The 18,530-nt window shown below is 29.7% G+C and overlaps 2 protein-coding genes across 3 annotated transcripts; both read left to right on the plus strand.

Annotated features, from left to right (window-relative positions):
• The first annotated feature begins 2,241 nt into the window (after window positions 1-2,241).
• LOC114417006 lies at window positions 2,242-4,461 on the plus strand. Its single transcript, XM_028382062.1, has 2 exons — window positions 2,242-2,794; window positions 4,113-4,461. Exons 1-2 carry the CDS (start codon window positions 2,341-2,343, stop codon window positions 4,166-4,168), a joined length of 510 nt encoding a protein of 169 aa, XP_028237863.1. The 5' UTR covers window positions 2,242-2,340; the 3' UTR covers window positions 4,169-4,461.
• Window positions 4,462-14,266: 9,805 nt separating this feature from the next.
• LOC114417007 lies at window positions 14,267-17,266 on the plus strand. 2 transcript variants are annotated; one of them, XM_028382064.1, is made up of 5 exons: window positions 14,267-14,551; window positions 14,639-14,787; window positions 15,779-15,959; window positions 16,040-16,133; window positions 16,557-17,266. In XM_028382064.1, exons 1-5 carry the CDS (start codon window positions 14,387-14,389, stop codon window positions 16,916-16,918), a joined length of 951 nt encoding a protein of 316 aa, XP_028237865.1. In that variant the 5' UTR covers window positions 14,267-14,386; the 3' UTR covers window positions 16,919-17,266. The 2 variants fall into 2 exon arrangements, with proteins under 2 accessions (XP_028237865.1, XP_028237864.1); XM_028382063.1 differs by having other exon boundaries at window positions 14,293-14,787.
• The last annotated feature ends 1,264 nt before the right edge of the window (window positions 17,267-18,530 follow it).

Here is an 18,530-nt window from a genome sequence, read left to right on the forward strand (position 1 = left end):
AATAGTCATTATAAACCAATTAAAAAATTATTAAAATAATTTTTTTTATTTCAGTGTTATTTTTTAGATTATTTAAGATATAAAAATTACTTATTAATTTGTGATAATTAATTTCATTTAACGTTTTTATCGTTAATAAAGTTAATTCATTTAATCTTTATTAAAACACTTTTGGTTTTAATGAAAATTTTATTTGTATGTTTGGAATTTTAAGGAGTTTTAGCTTATTTTGCGAATAAAAAAGTTCAACTGATATTAATTTTAAAAATATTATTTTAAATAAATAATTTTAATAATTCAATTATCAGTCCAATTCTTTGAATATTTATTAAAGCAAGTGTTTTTAGCTACAAATATCATTTAATATAAAAATATTATTCATAAATATTAGAAATTGTTGTAAAGAAATTTAATAATTAATAATAGAACTCTAGATTTAATAAAATCAATTTATATCAATCCTAATGCATTATTAATTCGAATCAATTACTTAATAAAAGACATTTTAGACAAATGAAAAGCGAGTTGGCTGAAGATGGTGACAATATATAATATAGATCAATATATACTCCTTATAACAGGAACGAAAAATAAAAAATGTTATTCGTGTGTCTCTTTCTACACCTTTTCTGAAAAAAATAAGAAAAAAGACCTATTAAATTTTTTATATAGTATATATATAGAGTAAAATAGGTTACTTACCTGATGCCGATCAACTAATCAAACATTTATTAATAAGTGTGTTCTAATAAGAAATTATTCCAACTTAATATGTTATTTTAAATTTGAGTTCTAACTTAATCACTTATTTTAAGTTTGTGTCCAAGATATGTAGTTCTTAAGTTTGAGTTCATGATAAGTAGTTATTTTAATACTTAGAGAAAAAAATTTACTACATATAATTCATAGCAAACAAAATTGTTTTTGATAGAAAATACCTATCATGTTTGCCTAAAAGGAAAAAAAAATGGTTATTCAAGGTGGAAACCCGTATATTGAAAACGAGATGCTAGAGAGTAGTAGACATGAAAGCAGTGTTTTGCTTTTACTTTCGGGCAAGGGTAAGAAGCAATAATTAAGGTCAAGCAAACATCCTAATTATTTTAGCATGTACTAACAATGCTTGGAACTTTCAAGATAAGTTACAACATACATTCAAGCAAAGGACCAACAACTACATTTATAAGCATAAAACAAATCAACGTAAGATGTAGTTGAGACATATAGTTTGATATTGAGTAGAGTAACCAGCATGGGTCATAAAATATCGTTGCAAATTAAACCTCTGAAGCCATCCATTCATCATCATCCAATGAGACCCACACCACCACACAGCAGATAAAAAAAAATTATTAATTAGAACAAATAATTCAACACTAGCTCATTAATTAAAGTCTGAAATTTGTTTTTTAACTTAAATATCGAACTGTAATCTAAATTTATTTTCATTAACTAAAGTGTGGAGTTTGATTTTTAACTTAAATATAGAGTTATAACTGAAGATATTTTTATTATTTTGATGATGATAGTATTAATATTAAGTAATTTCTATTAAAAATTATAAATATTTTTTTTGTCGAAGAATGCAAACACATATAAAATAAATATTTTTCTCTTAAAATAATTTTTTTAATACTCAAAGTTAGAACTTAAATCCTGAATCAGTAGAGACATAAATCAGTATCACTTCATTATTATTAATACTTGAAACATTACTTTAGTCCAAAATGAAACCATGGGAAAAGAGAAAAATTTAGTAAGTTTTAAGTAAGAAGTCTCCAAATACCTAAGAGTGTGTTTAGATGGAGAAATTTAAAATTCTGATAAATTTTAAATACTTCGATTCAAATTCTCTTATTTTTAAAATTTTGTGTTTGGATAAAAAAAATTAAAATTATGAGAATGAAAAAAAAAAGATATAGTTGGTTTTAGGAGCTCATATGGTATTTCTTGAAGAAGACGGTAAGAAGAAAATTTCAATTTCTCACATTTTAGAAGAAAATTGAAATTTCAGATTTTTAATTGTTTAAAATTCCGTTTTAAAATTTCAAAATTTTAAATTCTTTATAAAAAAATATTTAAATAATGAATTCTAAATTACAAAAATTCAAATTCTCTGTTTGGTTAAAATTCAATATCCAACATTTAAAAAAAATCACCAACAACCCAAGGGCAACATAGTCACTCCACACCCACCCATGACCTTTTCTTAAACAGCCTCTACATTTTCCTTTCCACCCTCGTCACAAGAAAAAAGAAAACTCCCCTTAAACCCCCCCGTTCTTTTCTTTTCTCTATTTGCTCTAAGCAAAAACCACCACTCCACACCACACCACCACCATGGCATCAAGAGCAAAAACTCCCCTTAACACTCTCTCCTCTTTCACATTCACACTCTTTCTCTCATTCTCTCTCCTCCAACTTTCTCTCTCCTCCCCCACCACCATCCACGACCTTCTCCGCTCCAAAGGCTTACCACCGGGGCTCCTCCCGGAGGAGGTGAAATCCTACACCTTCTCTGAAACTGGGCACTTGGAAGTGTTCCTGGACGCACCGTGCCTCACCAAATACGAGAACAGAGTCCTCTTCGAACAAGTCGTCACTGCTAACCTCACCTACGGAAGCCTCATAGGAGTGGAGGGTCTCCAGCAAGAAGAACTCTTCGTGTGGCTACCTGTCAAGGACATTATCGTAAATGACCCCTCTTCCGGGTTGATACTCTTTGACATTGGCCTCGCCCACAAACAGCTCTCGCTCTCCCTCTTTGAAGATCCACCTCACTGCAAAAATCAAGGTATAAATTAATTATAACTATAATAATTTCGATCACACTACTACTACCCCTCAATTTTTTTTATTTGGATCTCCTTTTAAACATGGTTTTCACTGAGATTTTTTTCTATATAATGTTAGTTGTTGATTGGTAGTTTTTTTTTTAAAGAAGAAAATTGTATTCAGGATTTTTTTTCTCTTTTATTTTTCATTTTCCCACTAAGTAAAACTTATAATTCTTTGTTTTCACTTAGATCTGCCACTACCCTTTTGATACTACTTTCCAAAACTATATATGCAACAATATTGGGTCACACTGCAAACAATTGAGAGTTCTTTGACCATATCAATTATCAATCTACTGTCTCCTGCAGTCTTTCTGAATGATTCTACATTATTTTTAAATTTTTTTACCATTTTTTGGGAGTGTGAGTGAGGCACTGAATTTTTTTTGGAATTTTGTGTTGATCGAGGTTTCTGTTGTTTTGTGCAAAAGAAAAACAGCTGCTCCTTCTCACAGCTTCATTCATGACTCTCGGTTTCACGAACTGAATACTTGTGGAGTTACAGCAGAAGCTATTTTATAAAATAAAATAAAAAAACCAATTTTGTTACTCTAACGTTATTCTCTCTCTTACAATAGTCCCCTAAAATAATATTATTTTTTAAAGTAATCTTTCAGTTGTTGAATATGTATCAGTCAGTTTAGTTCCTGAGATGTTATACTTAAGTAAAGTTCAGGAACTACTTCAAATAGTTTTTTTAGTATTTAGTACTACTCCATCCACATAATTTCTAATGTTTTTGGATTTATTTATGTAATTTGTTTTATTTTAAGGATCATATAGTATTAAATGGGTAGTTTACTCTTAATTTTTTTTACTAACTTTCAAAAAAATTATTTGCTTTCTCTGAATTTACCTCTCATGTTTTCACATCCCAATTACCACACTGTCCTTAAAAAAAAACAAGAAGCTCAAGACAATCACATCCTCACTCAACTTTTTCATTCAGACAAAAACAATTAAGAGGAACTTTCCTGTGTTCAAAGGGGGAAAAAAGTACAATATTCTACGCAATATGTCAGTTCCTGAGGCTCCTTATTCTGCATCTCACAGTAACATTTTTAGGCCAGATCAGTGCAGGTTCATGTGGGTGGGGTTAATTACTTGATTTTATCTGTTTTGTTGTTTCTAGTTGTTTTCTTTTTCTTTTTCTTTTTATTTGCATTGTCATCATTTGAAACTTTGCGTGAATTTTTCGAAGGGCTTAATTAAAAGACGAGATTTTTTTGTTCATATGCAAAACTCGTGGCTGAGGCTGATTGTATGGTTGTGCAGGTGGGTTGAGGAATCATGTGAGGAAGGAAAAAGGTTTCTTCGAGGCCCTGAGGTAGAAAAAGATGCCACCTTATTTTTTTCAGGCTTCACTTGTTGTCTTTTTCTTTGGTCATGTTTATATAAATTTTAGCCTTGCAATATTATTGCAACTATATAGTAGTCATATGAATTAATGGAAGTAGGTGCTTGTAGCGTAGAGGTTGAGCATTGTAAAAATGTGAGGAGAGAGAGAGGAGAACAAAAGAAGAAAAAAAACTATGGAATCTGATAATGTCGTAATCAAATTTAACTTTTGTTCATTGTGTTGTTCTGTTTTGAGATAAAAAGATATGATAATTGTCAAAGCAAAGGATCAAATCTAGGTTTATGAATTCGCAAAGCAATGACTAGGAAACTTGCCAACGAAAATGGGGAAGAAGAGGTATTAGGAATATGTTAATTGTCCCTTCGTTTTTTTATGCCTTTCTCTGGCACATTGATATTACAACTGGATTTTTTTGTTCTTTACTTTTTGTTAGGGGAATAACTGATTGGAAGAATTGATTAAGATTCTTAGAGAGAAAAATAATATATTCTTGGCCCTCAGAATATTAATTTTAGTTCTTAAAAAAATTTAATACATTTTTAATAGAAAAACATATTTTCAGTCTTAATAATGAACTAAAACAATATCACTGTTTTTATAAATGAACTAAAAATAAAAAAACATATCAAACTGTTCTTTAAGAACTAAAACTAAGTTTCAAGATATTATGAGGAATAAAAACATAATTTATATAAAAAAATTGATCTTCGCTGTCCAAAAAGTTAACTTGATCGTCTAGGCTTGCACACTTTGCATAAAGAATCCTTTACTTTGAAAGGAGAAAAGCTTCTCTTTCAAAAGGACAATTGGTGTTGATGTAGCATTGAACTCCTCTTGAGCATCAATGGCATGCGAGTCTTCTTTCACATACCATATTAAATAGATTGATCATAGTATAATATTTAAGCTTTGCTATGTCTAATCTCGTGATAAAAAAAGGTAATATACTGCTTACCCACGTTATTTGTACATGCTCTTAAATATCAACGTTGAAAAAATATCTAAATTTGGGTCATTCAATGGAATTAGTATCATGTGCATGGTATGAGATTTTTAAATTTAGACAAAACTTTAGAATAAACATTAAAAGTGTTTTTAAAAAATATGTTTAATTTGAGCCTTTTTAGTCAAACCAACATAAAAGCAAACTTGATTGCTTTGCTGGATGCAACACGAGTTATTGAATTGCAACGGCACAAAATTACAATTTCCATGATAATTGCTTTTATTAGGAGTTTAGCTTTTCTTTTCGGTGAAAAAGTTAACAACTTTTTATTGTTAATATTATCCTTTAGATGGATTTTGGGAATTTGGAAATGAGGAGGGGAGTATAGTAGGTTGAAGTGTGAAACTGTTCGAAAGTCATACTACTCAAATAATGCCATGATTGTGTTAAGTGCGTCTATTGCTGTAAATCAAGAAGTCAAAAATCATAGAACAATAAGATTCTCTTTTCTTGAGACAAGTTTACAAAACAACGGAGGAGAAAAAAGTTTCACGAGAAGGAAATGTCGACAAAAAATGCATGTGGCAAATTATATTCTTCTCTCTCCCAAACTTAAGTTTGGTTTTTTCTTAAAGAAAATTAAAAATCTTATAAAAATTCTAATATATTTTTGTTGAGATTTGAGTGAATCCTCATAAAATATCAATAACCATTCATGATGGTTGATCGACAAACGTAACAAAATCTTTTCTAGATAATCGTCCGTTCATGTTTCTTTCTTAATCTAAACTTCTTTATTTCTTATTAGAAATTTATTCATTAATAGGACCTTATGAGAAGAGAAATTTTATGTAACGTCTCTATATTAATCTAATGAACTCACTTAATTTATCAAATAAAATAAAATTCACTAATAATAAATAATTAATATAATTATCTTATAATATTAACTCAAGTTAATTATTGAAATAAAAAATTCTAATAATTTTTTTCCTTAGTTTAAATATGGTCACGATCGAACGCCTCCAAGAAACTGTAAGACCCCATTTTAGTAAAAAAAAAAAAAAAAAAGGTAGTGAATTCTTTTAATTCAACTAATCCTGGTTTGATTTTTCTCTATTCCGGCTGGGAGGTTGGTGGTGATATACATACAAGGTAGATTTGTCCTTTCATTGCTATTTGTTTGTGAAAAGCCTTATTGGAATGTTTGTTTCCAATAATGGAGGTAAAACACCAACATAAATTCATGATAAAATATTAAAAAAATGAAGAAAGTATTGTGGATATATATAATTCATTTGAGCAATTGGCTTTGCATAGGCTGCTGCCTCTCCCACTCCCCCCTATGTCGTATATCATGTCTTTTGTTCTGTTTTTTATTAAAAAAAATTGAAGGAGTGTTTTTTATTAATATAATAAATAAACAACTTTAGTCAATAAAAACCTAAAAAAAATAAACAACTTTAGTACATGTGCATCGATTTGGGGTGTACGCTCACTTTTCTAAAAGGACCAATCATTATTTAAAAAATTAAAACTAACAACATTTCTAAGGAAATAATTTATTTTAGATTTTTGGATTATTTTTTTAGTCTTATAGTGTCTTATATGATGCAAGATCTTTGTTTATTTTTTTTCTAGTGATAAATTCTAATTCAACTTCTTTAATCATTTTTTTTTTAGTTTCACATTTCAAATTAATTAGGAAACAAGACATTAAGAATACATTTTTTGAGAAAATATGAGTTATTAGAAGTTCTTTTCCTTGAACCAACCTCCTACATGAAGAATTTCTTTATTATTATATTTTTCTTTTATCATTAAAATATTTATTAAATTTCTTTATTACGTGTTGTACCAGACCCACAGGTAGTCGGTCTCCATAGTGGATAAAGTGAGATAGACATCAGAGTAGGAAATATATATCTCAAACAAATATTTATCTTATGATTCTTATCATTGAAGTTTCTTTTCAAGTACCTCATTTTAAATATAAAAAAAAAACTCGACCTAAAGAAAAAATAATACTTACCCTATCGAACAAGCGAAGAATTAAGTAAGAACACTCATTTTAAATAAAATATAGATTTATTATTCATTTGTTTTTTCACTCATTTGTCTTACATATTTTTATCTTATATTATTTATTTTAACCATTGTAAAATTATAATATTTGATTTATTATTTTAACATTAAACTTCGCAAATTTGACAGATGTGGACACTTCTCAGCCCGAGCCTAAGATAATCTCTCTAAAATACACATTAAGATGTTGACCCATTTTTTTCTTTGTTGATTTCTCTCAATTAAATTTCCCATGTTGCACTAAGTTACTTATGTATAGGGTCAATAGTTCCGTAACATTTAGCAACAATAAAATCTTTAACCCAACAAGTGCTCTCCGATCCAAGCGTTTTCATTAGTTTTTATTAGATGATTTATTTTAATTATTATACTAATTAACATAATAAAACATAATGAGTGTATTTGAGAAATTATTTCAGATAATTTTTAATGTTTTATTAGCTGGAAAGTCTGTTTGATTGGTTGAGAACTCATCTTAGTTACTTTTTTAACTAATTTTGGTTATGTTTGATAAAAATGAGTTGATAGGCTAATAGTTAAGTTAGTTGTAACAAAGGCTGACCCAGCAATATAAAGTTAGGGGGCAAAATATAACTTATATGATCTTGTAATAAGAAAATTACCTTGATTATTTATTTTATAAAAAGTCTAAAATCCATTAAAGTAAATTTCAATAGGTCTAGTAGAACTTAATATTTAGTTTCTATTTCCAAAAGTTTATATTAGTTTCATAAATTCTAGGTGGAAGTCGTAAATTGATTTTGATGAGAAGTTAAAAATAAAAAAAATCAAAAATCATAAATAAATATATGATTTCTAGAAAAAACAAAAACATGGAGAAGCTCCACCAATATATATATGACTTCTAAGAGAAAAATAAAAATTTAGAAGTCGAAATTACGTTTACGACTTCCACTGAAATTGTGTTTCCATTTATGACCTACCATGGGCGGCTATTTTTATTCAAAATCTACCGGATTTGCTAGTTTTGAAAAATAAAAGTTCCCCTTATAAAAAAAACATATATTTTAACATCTTATTTTTAGTAAAATAAATTAAAAAAATTATTTAAAAATAAATAATTTAGAAAAATGATAAGATTTTTATAAATAAATAAATAAATAAATTTATTAATTAAAATAATGATTTAAAGTAAAATAAAAATATTTTATTTATTCATTTGATAGGAAATAAAATAGAATTCTTATTTATAAATTAAAAAAAATAGAGTAAATAATAGGCTATGTTATGATACGTTTTTACGTTTTCTCTTCCTCTCAACTTTGTTTTCCTTCTTTTTCTCTCAAAACTTTTTTTTTTTTGCGTACATCCAAACATGTCTTAGTAAAATGATGATCTTGGACTCATTAATTGTTGAATAGTCGTGAAATTTGAGAATCAAGTTCGGAACTCATCCCCAAACATTCTCACCATAGGAATTTGTGAAACAATGTCTAAGGTGAGAGAAATGTCTTCACATCATAGCTTTCTTTTTCTCGCATACACCCAAACCAGTTCCAATAAAACTAAGATCCTAGACTCATTAATCGTTGGATCTTCGTGAAATTTAAACATCAGGTTAGCAATTCAAGTTCACACATCTCTGCCATTGAGATTTACGAAAACCTATCCATAGACAGAAATGTTTCTCATACGGAGAAAGTAAAATAGAGGCTTCGATTCCTTCTCTTTCACCCTAACACTTGGAGACCCTAATAGAGCAACCAGAGAAAAAACTTGAGGAATCTTATAAAACTTTTAAAGAGTCTACTATCACTGCCAAAATACACACATGATCCCGCTTAGAGGTAAGAGATGAGTTTATTGCAATTAGGGTTGTAATGAACATATGTAAGGATCCTTGGGGGATCAAATTTGTGTTTATTTTAGGATGCTTATTGTATTGTAATTCTTCCTGTATGATTATGTGAAATTGTTTGAGGGGTTTTACTCCCCGTATTTTGAGAAATATTTTTGTATAATATGTTTTTTTTAATAAGATTAGCGTGATAAATAGTTATATTGGGATCACGAAATTGTGATTGAAATTGTGTATAAGTGATAAATTGTATATGTGATATTGTGGGATAACACGTTGCTTTGAGATTATAATATTGTTATTGAGATTGAATATAAGTGTAAAGTTGAACATGTGTTAATTTGTGAGATACAAGTAAATATGTGATGATGGATTATAACATTATGAGATGTTAAATTGTAGACATGAGATTTGGTTGTGAACAAGTGCGTGGTTAACACTTGATGTGACAATACTTGTGTGTGTGAGCTGTGAATTATACAATAATCATACTGGTGTTTCCCTTGAGAAATATTTATGCGCAGTGTTAAAGGGGAAAATGTAGGATTCCTAGTTAGGAATCTAAAGTATTAAATTGTAGCGCAATGTGTTAAACGTGTTTGAAACATGAGTGTGTGATCATGAATATTGTATAATTCATGAGTAATGTCTATGTGTAAAAATTATTTTAGGGGTTGGACCTGAATTAGGAATGTGAGACCCTAACGAATTCTTTAGAGTCTAGGTATTGGGAGTAAAGACACTCGATTTGAGTGTTCCTTTAAGTTTATGTTGATTCCGTATGGTTGGAGCATTATTGCAAAATAGAATGACCCTGACTGGTCACCTTATGATTTTACATAGTGAGAGTGACTTGACATACTTATTGTGGTTTTTCATTGACATGGTACCACATTGCATATAGGTTCGAGTCTTAGTATAATTGTTGCATAACGTTTGCTAATTGTTTATTATGAAATTGATGAATGTTATTACGTCTTGACCCGAGTGTGTGATTCATGTGTAATGTGATTGATGATTGAAAAATGAATTTTAAATGATAAAGTGGTGAAGCGACTTGAATTGTATTAAGTTGAACTATGTTATAAATACTTCCACAATTTATTTTGATTAAGTCTTTGTTTATTTGTATTTTTTTTAGAAATGTGATAACTCACTTATGGTGTGTTATTTGTGTTTGAATCTTGTGATGATCTTGAACCTTATGTTCGTGGAAACAAATGACTAGGTGAATAACTTTAAAGAACCTCATACTAAAAGGCATTAGAATACGATGCTTTGATAGAAAATGACATTGGGATATAGGTTTCTGTATTAATTACATGAAGTCTTGGATGATCTTGTTTAGAGTCGAGATAATTTTATTATTTATTTTGGACATATTCTATTATGATGTTAGAAAAGTGAATGTGAGCCTTTCACCCTTTGAAATGCTTTTATTTAAATGTGTTTTAAAAACTTTTAATTAAATTCCGCATTCTTATTTCTTTTACTTTAGTACATATATGTGTGGGATAGAGGATGTCACACATAGTATAATCATATTTAACTGAAAGAATATTTGATGGTGTGTTTTAAAGTTTAAGATGTGAAACTCTTATATCGTGTTTATAAGTTTGCCTTGTTAGCATCTGTTAATAAATAACTTTAAGTTCCAAATCAATTTATAATCAAATGAAAATAAAATTATAAGAGAAAACAAATGTTGATGGCTTCTAGGTGCACCACCATTACAAATGACTCACCATGCATTGCTATTAACAACCCTATGATTAATCTATGGAGCATCTTCTTATCCTATACCCTATCCACTTTATTTCTTTTTGGTTCCTCTTCTTTTGCCTCTCACCTTATGAACCACCTTAAGAATGGTCATTGTGTTGTAAGAGTTATTGTTTTCTATTTCTACCCTATGCTAGTTATTTTTTTTCTTCTATCTTTACATTAACTTTTTCTTAATTATTTACAAAATACTATCGTGACTCTCTTTATATATTACACTGACTCCTTTAATTGTTTGAAACTATTGCATATAATTAGGATCGGTCCTCACATTTTGAGGGTCCATGAGGAAACAATAGAAGAATATTTTTATAAATAAGTATTCTAAAGTTAAAAATATGTTGTCCCTTAAATTTAGTCTATTGTTGCTTTTGGTTCCCTAGATTTAATTTCTTTTTTCTAGTCTCTTATTCTTTAAAAATACTTTGTAGACCCTCCCATTGTAAAATACAGATTTAAATACAATTTCATAGACAAAATGCAACAAGGACCCAAATATGAAAGATAAGAAATATATTTAAGTTTATTGTAAAATATAGGATGACATATAACTTTGGTCTTCGAATTATATCAAATTCATAGTTTTGGTCCATTTATTTTGAAATAGAGATATTTGATTCCCCTATTTTAGAAAATTTGTATTTTTGGTCATATTATCAATTTTGTCTATTTTTATTTCTTACATTTTAATTAATTAAATCATTTCTTGATGGTAGCTTAAATGAATATATTAAGTCTACAATTCAATTAGACTAAAATAACAAAATAAAACAAAAGCCAAAAATAGGAGAACACAATGACTCTATTTTAGAATGGAGTGACCAAAATTATAGATGAATAGGTTGGTGAAAACTATATGCAAATATAAAAAAATAAGCATATGTTCCATTAAAAAAGTAGACAGTAATTTCCTTAAAATGATAAAATATATCATTACATGCAAAATATTTTCTCTATTAAAAAATGCATATAAATAAAAAATGTTACATGCAAAGTGAAGTTTAATTTTTTGTTGAAAATGTTAACTTTAATATTCAGATAAGTTAAACTTAATAATTAATTTTTTTAAATGACGATAACATTAAGTTATTGCCAAAAGAATTTGAAACTTTTTTTCTTCTCACATTAATTTATTATACCCCCTTAATTATGGGCACAGAGGAGTTGCTCCTCCAGACAACCCTCAAGGCCGAGCTTGCAGGTAATATAAGGAAGATTCTTGTAAATATTTTAAAAAATAGGAAGTATTTGTGCAATTTTATGAAACTTGAGAAATCATTAATGTAATTTAGATCATATTTGATAAAATTAACTGAAAAATTAGCTAGAAATTGAAAAATTAACTAAAAGCTAAAATCTGTTAATCTAAAACTATATGTTGAAGTAATTATAAAATAACTAGAACAAAAAGATTTAAAAAATCATAGTTGTAGTTAGGAAAAGAATAACCCCTAGAAAAGAAAAAAATAATACAAGAACAATTTCATTATCAACTGCTAGAGTTTTCTTCAAAGCAAATAAAATTTTAGCATGCATATAAAAATGAGAGTAAGTAAGAAGGTTGGAGAAAAAAAGGAGAGTAATGAGCAAAATGATACTTTATATGTATAAATGATAAACTTACTTATAAAGAAATAACAAATTCTATTCAAAATAAAATAAAAAATTTAATTATTCATTTAATATTTATAGTTTATAAATTTATTTCTCTTAATTTTTATAATTAATGAGTAAATTTTATAATTCTTAAGTTTATATTATAAATTCTAAAAAAAAAATTATTGTTACAATTCTTTAATTAATTGAGTTAAAAATAAAGAAATTTAAAAATTATAAAAATAAAATGATGATAAAAAAAATAACATCAAATAAAAAAAGATACTATTAATCAAGTACAGAATCTTAGAGCTGTCAAAAAGGGCTAGTCCAGCCCACGTGGGTTGGCCTGCAACGGGTTGAGCTAAAAGTGGGCTAGCCCAGTTCGGCCCACTTTTGTGTGGGCTAACAAAATGTCAGCCCGGCCCGGCCTATCATGGATTGGTGGGTTATGCGGACTGACCCACTTTTCTGCCTTTTTTTTTTGTAAAAATAAAATAAAATTATTCCAAACAACTTAAAATAAAATCCAATATAAAAACCAAACTAAATCAAATCCAAACATTCAATATTAAAGTGATTGAAGTCTTCAAAATAAACATTCAACATTAAGATAATTGAAATTTAAATATCATAAAAAATAAACTTCTAAACTATTGAAATTAAACATTAGAGTCATGGACTGTGAAATCCAGAATAACTTCTTCTTTTCCAACATCATCATTAATTTCATCTACAAAGACAAAAAAAAATAAACAATATCATTAATAAGTCAAATAAATAAACAACACACATTATTGTTATGATTATTTTAAGAACAATTATTGTTATGCTTTTACCCATGACTTCATATTGATTATGTGAGTGAAAAATTATATAAATGTGAAATTTACTCACATTATTGTTATGATTATTTTAAGAACAATTATTATGATTATATGCTATAAAACTATACACATATCTTTGATGATTTCAAAGTTAAGTTAATTATTTTATATTTTACTCTTTTTACTTATTTAAATATTAATAAATATGAAATAAACAGGTTATAAGAAAATATATGATAAGTTACCTTAATAAATCATAATATTTGATATATTGTATTTTATGATGATAACCCCATGAAAAGATTGATCATCAATATGTTTAATTTTAAAAGATATTCATAATACTTACAAATTTCATTTATAATAAATTATTTATAATAAATTATAAAATAATAAAAAATATATTTTATAAATATTTTATAATGCAAAAGTTTAATGAATTTAAATTTAAATAATTATAAATTTATAGTTACTATTTAGAGCCGTCAAAATGGGTTCCGGCCCGTGGGACAGTCCGACCTACTGCAGGTTAGAGGTGGGTCGAGTTCAATTTTTTTTTAAAATCGGTTCCAACATCTTTTCCGGTCCGACCCACTTAGTCCGTGGGTTAGATGGACTCAACCCGTGGATTGGTGGGTCCGCCCATCAACCCATCAAATTTAAATAATATATTATTTTATTATTATTATTATTATTATAAATTTATAATTATTAAAAAATTAAATTTTTATTTTGTAGAAGCCTGTCCCTTTCTTAATTTCTTAAAAATATAATTTCTTTATATTTTATTGGTATCTAATATTATTTAATATATATATATATATATATCAATAAATTTATTTTTTTCTAAATATTTAATATCATATTAAATATAATTACATTAAAATTGAGTAAAAAAAATTATATTTTTAATTAAACAGATATAATCTTCAAACATGGTTAAGCTATCAAATATTTCCATGATAACATGGTTAAGCTATCAAATATTTCCATGATTTGTTCCTTATGTGTAACCCTATATCCTCTCTTTTCTGTTACGAATAAACAACACTTCTTAACCGTGTCATCTAAGCCATCCCATATCCTTTTTTGTTTTGTTCTCTTCAGTCTGTTTGCGAGTGCGAGTGAAAAAAAATGGGTGGGGGAGGAGCTATGAGGTCCGCGGCGAAAATAGCCGGAATTGGCGTGTCCAAGGCGGCGCTCCGGCCTTCGGCGCTCCCTACGGAGCAGACGGTCCGCAACGCGTCGCGACCAACGGCGGTCACCGGAGTGTCGTCGCAGTCGGCGAAATCCGCGGAGGTGCTCCCTACGGAGCAGACGGTCCGCAACGCGTCGCGACCAACGGCGGTCTCCGGAGTGTCGTCACAGTCGGCGAAATCCGCGGAGGTGGCGCCGCTGCACACGGCAGCTGCCTGGGACGATTGGGACTTCGCCGAGGATGGCGAATTGGTCGTGCCGAGGATGGTGTTCGGTTCTGTCCCCACTCTCGATGAAGCTAAGGAAGCCACCGCAGAGTTGAAGGACGCTATTGATCAGTATATTGTTTTTTTTAGTATTATTTTTGTGTATTTGTGGTTTCAGTTTTAAAGTTTTTGTTTTGAATTTTAACTGATTTTCTGTGCTGGGTTTTTTTTCTAAAGGTTTAATTTTTATGCTCTTAGTGTGAAGTTATTTTTGTTTTGGTTGGTAACCATCGAATTGGTTAAAACTGGGTTTTGATCGATAATGTTAGTCCACTGGGTTTTGATAGATAAGGTTAGTGCACTGGCACACACTATCAGTGAGTATGAAATTTTTTTTTCTTTCTTTCATGCTGGACAATTAAATTATATATATAAATTTCCGTTTTTTTTTATGAATATGGAAACTCACTTTTTATTGAAAATGACAGCTTCTTCGATCGTTGTTGTTGCTGCAGCGGCTTTTGTTGACCTTTGTATAGTATGTTTGAGCATGATGTTGTTCTTGGTAATATTAGGGATAAACACTGTTGTTGGCTTTGTTATCTTTTCCTACTATTTCTCTTTTTAAACATTTTATTTCATCCTTGTTTCTAGATATGATTATTGTCTGAGTAAATTTTGGTAATGTTTAAAGGTATTGCTTTTGGGAAGTGTAGGACATAGTGCATGTTTGAATAACCATTCTGAACATACTTATGGGATGTGTAGGACGTAGTGCATGTTTGAATATCGGTCCTAAATGTAACTTTTGGGTTCTGAACACACTTTTGGAAAATAACATATGTGAATGTATTTTTGAAAAGGTGCAACCGTTATTATCCAAACATGTATTAATTCATTTGTTTTGGTGGAGATGAAGTTATATTTATGAATTCCCTTTCTTGGGTCTAGTGTGCAATCATGGGGAACAATGGTTATGTTAAATTTTGTATTTTGAACCTTACTTTACTGCTTTTTCTCTGGAGGAGGAAGTTATTCTTTTTCACATAAACACACATGGTGGGATATCTTCGATGTCGTGATACACTTATCCCTATCTGAGATCATATTTATTGTATTTCAGAGTATATCTTTGTCCTGGGTCTTCTCAATATTCATCTCCCGGTGGTCAAGTCTCTGCTTTGTCTCCCACTCTCTATGGGCCAGTGAACAGATCTTGTGTCATTGATGCTATTTCAGATCCTACGGCCCCAAAGCATGCCATTCAGGCTTTTCATTTTCTTAGCACTAGTCGTGAGGCCCAGGTAAACTGGTGATGTTTCAAGTCAAAATTACAGTCTCTTTCGCTATATCAAGTTATTCACTTGTCTTTGGTTTCAACCAGGCTGTTGTGGCTTCACTTGCTTGTGACCCAAATGTATGGAATGCAGTCATGGAAAATTCTGCTGTCAGTAGTTTCTTCCAATCACAACAGTCAGGTAATCTTAATTCCTATTCAGTGTGTCTTGGTTTTGTAGGATAAAAACTTTGTAAAAACTGAAAAATCTGAATTTGGCTGTGCTATTTTGGAAGTTTCAACACTTAAAACTGAATGGAGTCTTAGGTGCTTTTGGCACTTTTCTCTAATTCACCCAGTAATCCATGTAGTAAAGGTTTACATTAAAGGTTAGCATAAGCTACTGAGGTAGAATTCCAATTCCAATTGGAGAACAACATTAAAAGCACTTAAGGAGTTGGATCTAGTTATTGTCCTTATTTTAAATGTTAGTCCCATTACTTTGATAGTGAATCTTATCATGTTGAATTTTCACATGACCATAGCATGGGATTTTTTTGTTGTTATATCTCTTAATTAGAAATTAAATAGTTGATGCCATATGTTAATGCAAATTGTGCTGCAGTGGCTGGTTTTGGAGCAGCAGAAAATTCTGAGGAAGTGGATAAGTTATCAAGTTGTGCTTCTGAAACAGTCGAATCCCCTGAGAAATTGGAAGGGTCGGCTGAGTCTCACCCGGGGAACATGTTTGACGATTTCATGGGTCTTCTGCAGAATGTGAAGCTTACAGTTATTGAATTGGTAAGTAGGTTGTCTGGTTTCCTTCAGAACATATTCCCAACACCTGATGCTATGAGAGAGAAAATGTCTTTCGATGCTGATGGGAACACTAAAGCAAGTTTCATGGATAGTAAAATTAGCATGGGAGGAACCTTCATAGGTTTGGCAGTGCTGGTGATAATGGTAATCGTGACAAAGAGAGCTTAGACTCTAACAAGCAAAACTACAATTTGTCGACTTTTCTGATAGTTTTGAAACCATGTTATTAAATATGAACTGTTTTTAAATTGAGATGTGTCGCACTTGGTGATTTATTTCCATTAAAATAAAATTTGAAAGTCGTCCTGGAAAGTTAGTTTTTTAAAGCTTTTTATTTTTATTTTTATATCATCTTTGTTTGTCTTTTGAGTCCAGTGTGGATAGATAAAGTTAATTCTGAAAGTGTTTGAAATGGTTCACACTTGGATGAGTAGGGAGTGAATTGGTTGTGTTCCTTTAAGGGCTAGCATTTAAAGTTGGCCAAACATTGATTTAAAGTTTGAACATGTTGCCGAATCACTGTAGTTTATAGCTCTACCTGGACTAAAAGATAAGTGATGGTTGTTCAAGTTGTTGAATACAAGCACATACCGTAGCTGAAATCTTGTGTGATGTAAAGTTGAAACTGGTTTCCAAAATATCATTATGTTTGAAAGTTTCAACTTTAATCTTAAAAACTACTTGATGAATGCAAGTATTCCTACATTGAGTAGAATAGGAATTTTAATATGGTTCTTAACTTACGAGATTTTTTCACCTATTGAAAGTCTTTTATTTTTTCACCCTCTTTATCAGTCTTTAACAATTGGTGCTTGCATTGCGAGATAGACCACAGAAAGGACTACTTATAAGTTGGATTAAGATGCAATACAAGTTGGATTAAGATGCAATACAAATAGAATACTAATAGGTGAGTGAAGTCTTAAAAGGAAAAAAATGGCCACTAAGGTTAGTGTCAATAAAGTGAAAGTTGTGGTGGACACCAATCCTTAAAGGAAGTGACCATGTTATGAGTTTCACATTGAGTAGAATAAGAAACTTAATGTGACACATAGCCATGTGGACATTGATTATTCAGAAATGGCTATTGAACACCTTATTTGCCATGTAGCCATTAAGAAACTTAATGTCACACATAGCCATGTGGACATTGAGTATTCAGAAATGGCGATTGAACACCTTATTTGCCATGTATGTAGCCAATAGCTATGCACTCTCCATACGGGCTTCTAACAGAACACAAGGATGATCGCTCCATCAACAACAATACAGCAACATGCAAGTTGTTCTTCCACTACTTAGCTGATGCTTTCCGTGCTGGACTTCAATCCCATAGGAATTAGAAATCATGTAGGATTCTTAGATACTACTGGTTAGTTAATTAGGTTAGTTGATAAAAGAATTAAGGTGCATGCTTATTGAAAGAAAACCTAAGAAAGTTTTTATAACACACATTTTATGGCATTAATCATCATACATGAAGTACAGCTAAGTAGTGGAAGAACATTAATATATTAATCCGTAACCAATGTCGATCGTAAATATTTTTGAAAAGATAAGGAAAAGTTAAGCTTATGGAAGAGAAGACTTGGTCAAAACCTTCTGGGTGATATTTGAAGCTGGGGAAAAGTTTGGTTGATGTCTAACCCTATTTTACACGAATTAGACTCTAGAGAGAAAAGAAAAAAAAGTATAAATATAATAGGTGATATAATATAATAAAAAAAGAGAAAAAAAATATTAATATTGAAACGTTTGATATATAGATATCATTACTCTA

This window comes from Glycine soja, chromosome 6 (assembly GCF_004193775.1).
Source record: "Glycine soja cultivar W05 chromosome 6, ASM419377v2, whole genome shotgun sequence".
Taxonomy (NCBI): Eukaryota; Viridiplantae; Streptophyta; class Magnoliopsida; order Fabales; family Fabaceae; genus Glycine; species Glycine soja.

Coding starts and splice junctions, on each gene's coding strand:
- LOC114417006 (XM_028382062.1), top strand. CDS start 2,341: ATGGCATCAAGAGCAAAAACTCCCCTTAACACTCTCTCCTCTTTCACA. Junction 2,795..4,112: donor ACCTCACTGCAAAAATCAAG/GTATAAATTAAT, acceptor ATGGTTGTGCAG/GTGGGTTGAGGAATCATGTG.
- LOC114417007 (XM_028382063.1), top strand. CDS start 14,387: ATGGGTGGGGGAGGAGCTATGAGGTCCGCGGCGAAAATAGCCGGAATT. Junction 14,788..15,778: donor TTGAAGGACGCTATTGATCA/GTATATTGTTTT, acceptor ATTGTATTTCAG/AGTATATCTTTGTCCTGGGT. Junction 16,134..16,556: donor CTTCCAATCACAACAGTCAG/GTAATCTTAATT, acceptor ATTGTGCTGCAG/TGGCTGGTTTTGGAGCAGCA.